At 39.3% G+C, this 7,590-nt stretch overlaps 1 protein-coding gene across 1 annotated transcript in view; it reads right to left on the reverse strand.

Annotated features, from left to right (window-relative positions):
- The window catches only part of TMEM260 (transmembrane protein 260), an 85,789-nt gene that overhangs the window by 33,300 nt on the left and 44,899 nt on the right, over nucleotides 1–7,590 (reverse strand). The window contains exons 4-5 of the mRNA XM_006864614.1: nucleotides 6,494–6,671; nucleotides 4,679–4,792 (exon numbers count right to left, since the gene is read on the reverse strand). Of these exons, the coding sequence (XP_006864676.1) occupies nucleotides 4,679–4,792; nucleotides 6,494–6,671 (292 nt within the window). The remainder of the gene's footprint in view (nucleotides 1–4,678; nucleotides 4,793–6,493; nucleotides 6,672–7,590) is intronic.

Genomic DNA, 7,590 nt, shown 5'->3' on the forward strand with positions numbered 1-7,590 from the left:
GCAAATAGTAGTATTAGTAAAGATGCCTGAGTAGCATGTTTATTGCATCTTTGACATTTAAAACATACAGCAATACACACTGAGATATCATAGTTGGAAGTGATTAAATTGTTTGGTTTGGAATATGCCCCCAAAACACTGTGATAATGCCAATCTGTCTAACTGCCATCACCAGAAATAAACTTACAGTCACTAACTCTCTGATGCTTAGACACTGACACTATGATGCGTACAGGGAGCATGGTGGCGCTGTAGGATAACTACTGGAATATTAACCACAAGGTTGGTAGTTAGAGCCCATCGGCCACTTGGTGGGAGGAAGATGAAGCTTTCTGCTCCTGTAAAAGATTTACAGCATCGGAATACCCTAAACAGGGTCAGTATGACTTGCACGGGACAACTGACAGCACTAAACAACTACAAAGGGAAGATTTTGAATATTTGAGGGAAACATATGGCATAGATCACATTAGTTTTTATGTAACTTCCAACTTCATTCAAAGGCTTTATTTTTTTTAAATAAATGTAAATGAATATGGGTTCTGGGATACTTGTTATTTGTTCCCAACTCATTGCAACCTCGTATAGTTTCCGAGGAGCAGCTGATGGGTTTGAACCTCTGACCTTGTAGTTCACAGTCTAGTGCTGGTCCTATAGCGCCACACCAGGACTCCTCTGGGATACTAGAAAGACACAAATAATGGTTGCTTTAGCAGTTGGGAAAGGAATATGCTACAAATATCCTGATTGGAATTTTTCCCTTTAAAAATAGAGAAATGACAAACACTGTTTGAGATTACTGTTGTAAAAAGTAAACACTTTCATGGTAAAAGAAACATTCTATGATGGTTACTGGGACGAGGGGTGGAGGTACCATTATTCATGGGCTAGAGGGTAGACACATGGGTGACAGGGCAGGCAATACACAACAAGAGGGAGGTTAAGAGAGGAAAGAGGAAGGTAGAAGACACAGGAAGGAACACAAGAGTTAAAGTGAATAGGGGTAAATGCTGTTAACTGTTGGTACATGGAGGGGATTGCAATCACTGCAATGAAGCAAAGTATATGATTTGTTGAAGGCAAAACTGATGATCTGCTCTGTAAACCTTCATTCAATTCACAATAAATTTTTTTATTTTGGGAAAATAAATGCATACATGAGAATGAATATAATAAGCAAGGTTCACATTCACCAAAAGTAGAAGCAGTTGAGATATATTAGCATTTTCAAATAAACATCCTTAATTGAAAATGGAGTGTTTTGATTGTAGCACTGATTTTGTATGAGATTTCTATGGTGGTAACGAGGTGCATAAAAACGGAAGGCAGGAAAAGAGTGTAAAGAAATCACTAAACAGCATGCCTTTGCTATTCTTGAGAATGGTATTAATAAAAGAAAATGATCCTATTTTACCATTTCTGTACATCATAAAGTTGAACTTAGGATGGTAAGATGTGGTTTTGAGTCCTGGTGTGGCACTGTAGGATAAGCACTGAATGGCAAACCACAAGGTAGGCGATTCAAACTCACCAGCAGCTCCTTGGAAACCCCATACAGGTCACTGTGAGTCAGAAGCAACTCAATGGCCCTTAACAGCAACAAGATGTGGTTGAAGAATTTTCTGGTTTTGTGTGCAAATAAATGGAGACAATCACATGACAGCTATTACAGAAACCAGAAGAGTGTTCTGTAGCCCTAGATGCACATTACAACCAACTGGGGACTTAAAAAAGCATAGTGCTCAAGGCTGGCCTGCTTTACTAGCCAAGCTCAACAATTATTTGGTTTTAAGAAGACTTCAGGGGCAATTTTTTGGTCTAAAGATTATCTCAGGGCAATAGTTTCAACTACTATGGCTTCAGAAAATCTGGATTCCATGAGAATGTGAAATTCTGTTCTATCTTCCCCCACCTTTGATTAGGATTATGTTAAAGAATCTTTGATCAAAGTGTTCTTTAATGGTAGTTAGACACAACAAGGCACTATCCCATTTTCTTCTCACTGCAAAAGAGACAATTAAAGCCAATTTTGGAAAGACTGCCAGGCCTCTGGGTGGACTTGAACTTAGTAGCCGAATGTATTCATTATATGCATCACCCATGTATGTATCTGTGTACTCACATATGTGTGTGTGTTAAAAAGTATTGCCACAAAATAAAAATGTGAAGCTGATGTTTCTTGCCATAGTCTCCATCCAGGTGTGCATACCTCTGTAGGTGGTGTTCCATATCGCTAACCTTTTCCTGAAAAATTCTACACTCGATTTACATCACATCGAAATGGCAGTTTGGGCATCCTTGAGGGTTTCAAATCGTGTTCCTTTTAAATGCTCATTGAGTTCGGGCAACAAAAAGAAATCTGAAGGGGTTAGACCAGGGCTGTAGGTACATGAGGTAAGGTTTCCCAACAAAATTCTTGTAGGGCAGGCCTTGTGTCCGTTGAGAAAATCTATGAAGATTGCCCTTTAAAGTCCCGAAAAATTGTGCCATAACCTTGAGCCGACCCCTCTTGCCCAGAGTTTAACTGGCCCGCCAGATCCCCTTGGAAGTCACTGCTTTGATTGGATCTATTTTTGAAAGTACTCAAGGTTGGTGGTTCAAGCTCACCAGTCACTCCTTGGAAACCCTCTACAGGGTTGCTATGAGTCAGAACCGACTTGATGGCACTTAATAACAACAAAGTACATCCAGGGAGTTCTGGTGCAGTGCTGTGGGCTAATGCATTAAACTGCAAAGTCGTTTGAACTGCAAAGTCAGTGGTTCAAGCTCACCAGCTGCTCCCTGGAAACCCTATACAGAGTCGCTGTGGGTAGGAATCGACTCGACGGCACTTAACAACAACAACAACAAGAAGGTAGATCCAACTTCCCTGTCCCTCTGCTGTTTACGTAATGGACATGAGCTCCAAACCATTCATCATTTATAGGAGGTGTACTTTACTTCACAGCACAAGGCACCCCCAGTCCAGACTCACAAAGTATCAATTCTTTTGATTCCCAAACGTTTGTAAACAAAGCTTGTCTTTCCATCACATAACACAAAACATCGGCTTTATAGGTCCTTTCCAGAAGATGTGCCTCTCTGATTTCTGCTCATGTCAGAAGCCCGGCTAAGACAACGATACAGTGCCAGATAATTATGGGACATGCTGTCCACATAGCCCCATCTGAACATTCATCCAAGTCACCAGGTCACCTCAGCTTTACCATTCTACGGGAAAGTCTTCACTGAGTTGTATTTTTTATGTTGTCTGTGCTTTAAATCAAGAACTTATACAAGAAACGACCATATGAAACAGTGTCTGTGTATTCCATAAAACCCTTGTTAAGGACACCGCCTGCTATGCTAACTCAGTACCCCTTACATCAGTATCTCATATAACGTTAGGGATATTGTAAGGAATATTGATGTGAGGCATATTACATGATGAATGAACTGACTCCAGTTCCAAGAAAATGCTTGTATTTTCTGTCTACCATTAATGTTTCCCTTTTATTCTTTTTTTAATCAAGTAATAAGAATTTCATAACCTCCAATATTATCCTTTTTATTTTGCTGCCAAGAAATTAAGAAACAAAATGTGTTCAACTACAGTAAATGTAGCTATGTAAAGCTCTGGTATAATTATTTCCCTATTCCTACAGAATACTTTTATTATATGTGTGTTTTCCATTATGATTCTGATTATAGTTGGGTATAATTGACAAATAACAAAATGATAAAAAGAAATGTAGTCGAGATATAATTCATAAGCACACAAGCCATAAATAAAGAGGTAAGTAAAATGACCTGGTGCTGACTTCGAGTGAGTCCTTGAACAATTTTAACCTTTGGGAGGAAGACTGGCAAAATGACGGCCATCTGTCCTTCCAAGGGTCCTTGACTAATTCAGTTCTCTGCCTTCTCCTTACGTGCGGTTCCTAACGCTCTTCACAGCTGTCCTTATCCTTGCTTTAGACCATCATCTTAATTGATATTCATTTTCCTTGCTGAGAAAGAAGAAACTAAAGTAAGTCACTTTTAATTCGAGGTCTGAGACAACAGGGCTGTTATTGACCAGAGACTTCATTATTGAGTTCACAATTGCAGTGCCATTGACTCCGATGTGTGCTACAGGAAGGCGAGCGCACGTGCAGGTGCAGAACAGACACTCCACACTCAGTAGAATGAATTAATGCAGTATCGGCACACCATCCTTTGCCTTGTTGTTAAGTGCTATCATGTCAGTTCCGACCCATAGCGACCCTGTATAGGGTTTCCAAGGAGCAGCTGGTGAGGTTGAACCACCGACCTGGCAGTTCTAACAATTTTGCAGTCTGACGCATTAACCCACAGCGCCACACCAGGACTCCACCCTTTGCCTCAGTGTGTACAATAAAACAACTAAGGACATTTGATGCTGCTGCTTTGAGATGGTCTCATGTATTCTTGTTGAGGTCCGACCCTTCAGGATTGGAGTAAGAAAATGATGGAATGAGCCAGATGCTACTGCAATCAGTACTGTGTAAGTTTGGAAAATTTTACTATTTTTGGTCAGTGGGGTTACCACACAAGATTGTTTATGCTTTTCACAAAACACAAGAAAAATGAAAGCCCAGGTTTTTTAATGCTATCAGTATTATATTGTGCCTATGTCAAATATTAGAAATGTTTATTTTAACAAAGTTGAAAAACCTACCTTCTCTTTTAGAAGTTGAAAGAGAATCCATGGTATTATGCACAGAACATAGAGTACTATTGTGTGCTGATTACATATGCTAAGGCCACAGCAGAAGGCACCAATTTTAGCAATCTGAAAAGACATGAAAGAAGAAAAATCCAAGTTACAAATCCACCTGAAATTCTAAGCATGCCCAGTGGTGAAAACTAGCAAGTCTTAATATTAAAATCAAGCATCTGTACCACAGGAAAGGTTTCAACAAACTCTCATATGTAAATGACTAGGCTTTTGGTTGGTTGGTTATTGGAATCAGTTCCAACAAAGTTTCTGAGGCTGTAAATCTTTACAGGAGCAGAAAGCCTCATCTTTCTCCTGTGGAGCAGCTGGTAGTTTCCAACTGCTGACTTTGCGGTTCGCAGCCCAATTGGTACCCACTACGCTACCAGAGCTCCTTAGAAGTTACTAATATTTATCACCATTCTTTTTTACTGATACTTTTTATTCTCATAAATAAATGCAGTTCATCCTTAAGTGTCTGGTTTCAAACTTTTTTATGGAAATTCCATGTGATGTCTAGATTAGCCCTAACTGTAATATTAACAAATACAGTTCTTAATTGCAATTCTTATTCAAGCATAACTGCAACTGAAATTTGGCAATTCCATCTACGGCATGTAACAGTTTTTGCTTAGGAATCTATCTGTAGGTGATGTTTTTGCTTTTCTTGAACATATATTGTTTTCTAATTCATTTTTGAGAAGTTATTTTAAATAACAACAAAAGCTGCAACAACATTACAGATCTATGTATGTGAACCACAGATAAATGTGCAGTGGGTTAAGAGTCCAAGGTTGGCCGTTTGAATCTAGTAGCGGTTCTGTGGGAGAAAGATGAGGCTTTCTGCTCCAGTAAAGTTTTACAGCCTTGGACACCTATAAAGAAAGGGCGGCTATGAGTCGGAACCGATTCCACAGCACACCACCACCACCATAGGTGAACCAAGATGGTCTTTGATTTTTATATTCTTTAATGAGACAAAGGCTGCCTATATTATGATGACTTGGTATTTTCTAATTTCTGGACGATAAACTCTTGGGCTCCTTCACATTTCAAATGATTCTGATGATGATGGTGCCTTAGAATACATTGTAATCGCTTCTAAACTACTCTGTTTCTACATTTCATCTTTTTCTTTTAATTAAAAGAAAATTACAAATTTGACTTTTGGCAATTAAGGCACAATTCTATGTACTAAATCCCACTACCATGGAATAGATTCTGACTCATAACAACCCTGTAGGACCAAGTAGAACTGATCCTTTGAGATTCTAGAATGTTATTCTTTAGGGAACAAACACAGCCTCATCAGTCTCTTTCAGAACAGCTGGTGGGTTTGAACCACCAACCTTGTGGTTAGCAGACCAACACTTAACTCATTATGCCACCAAGGTTCCTTTTATGTACCATGATGGTATATACTTTAAGCCAGTCATTTTAGAGCTTGGCAGTTTATGATCACACATATACACAAATGAAGGTATGATTCACCAATATGCCTATCTTCTCCTAGGACTCACAGGGAATGTCATAATTCCCTCACCGCTCAAAAACACAAAACAAAAACAAAAAAGCTTTTGAGGTCCCATAGTCTATAAAGGCCACAGTGGTTTCATTCACAATAAACAAACTGCAAACATTTTCTCTTCTGACATACATGCCTAGATTACTTTGACAGTAAGCACACTAGACAAACAGCATGTAAACTTTAAGACATAGAGTATGTGTCTAAAAATCAAACCACAAAAAAATTTCACTTTGATCAAAATAGGTTACCTTTGATCTCTCTTTTGCAGTTGCTGCCTCCTCAAAATGTACAGTAAGAGCCATGAGCAGCCCCACAAACAGATTGTTTAAGCTAAAAACCTCTGCTGCAATGGACCACTGCCATGTTAGACGCGAAAACGAAAACACCCCCGCAGCAAGGATTCCTCCAGCATATGAGCCAGAAAGCCTGCAAATACAGATAACATGAAATCTTCTTTCCCAACAGAAAGAACCGACTTTATTTTCCTCTCTATGAACTAGCAGCAGAAATTATGACAGTGGCTCAGCACTATCCCAACATGTTATACGGTTAATACATGACTTCGTGTAATTATTTCTTTCAACAAATTTTAATTAGGAACTTCACACATTAACCTACTAAACAAATTAACAAACCCGCTTGGTTCCCTATAGACAGAATGAGTTTTGTCCATCATATGTAACCTCTGACACTCAGTCAGTTCTGAACACCAGATGAGAAAGCAGCTAAAGAGATGACGACCCTTTGCTGTTTTTCTTGCTGTATCCACAAAGAATGATGGATAGACTGGCTGAAGATTAAGAAGCAAGTATGTTCAATGTAAAGGAACCCAAATCCTCATCACTGGACCAATGAACAACATTCTTACCAACGGAGAAAGGATTGAAGTTGTCAAGGACTTCATTCTTCTTGGATCAACTATCAACACTTATGGAAGCAGCAGTCAAGAAATCAAACGATGTATTGCATTAGGCATATATGCTGCATAAGACCTTTTTAAATAAAGTGTTGAAGAGCAAAGTGTTAGCTTGAGGACTAAGGTGCGCCTGACCCAAGCCATGGTATTTTGCATAACCTCAGATGCATGTGAAAACTGGACAGTGAATAAGGAAGACTGTTGAAAAATTGATGCCTTTGAGTTGTGGTGCTGGAGGAGAATATTGAAAGTACCACGGGCTGCCAAAAGAACCAATAGAATCGTTTTGGAAGAAGTGCAGCCAGAGAGCTCCTTGGAGGCCAAGATAGCCAAACTTCATTTCTCATACTTTGAACATATTGTCAGGAGGGACCAGTAACTGGAGAAGGATATCATGTTTGGTAAGGTGGAGGGTCAGAGAAAAAGAGG

The sequence above is a fragment of the Chrysochloris asiatica genome, unplaced genomic scaffold (genome assembly GCF_000296735.1).
Source record: "Chrysochloris asiatica unplaced genomic scaffold, ChrAsi1.0 scaffold00067, whole genome shotgun sequence".
Taxonomy (NCBI): domain Eukaryota; kingdom Metazoa; phylum Chordata; class Mammalia; order Afrosoricida; family Chrysochloridae; genus Chrysochloris; species Chrysochloris asiatica.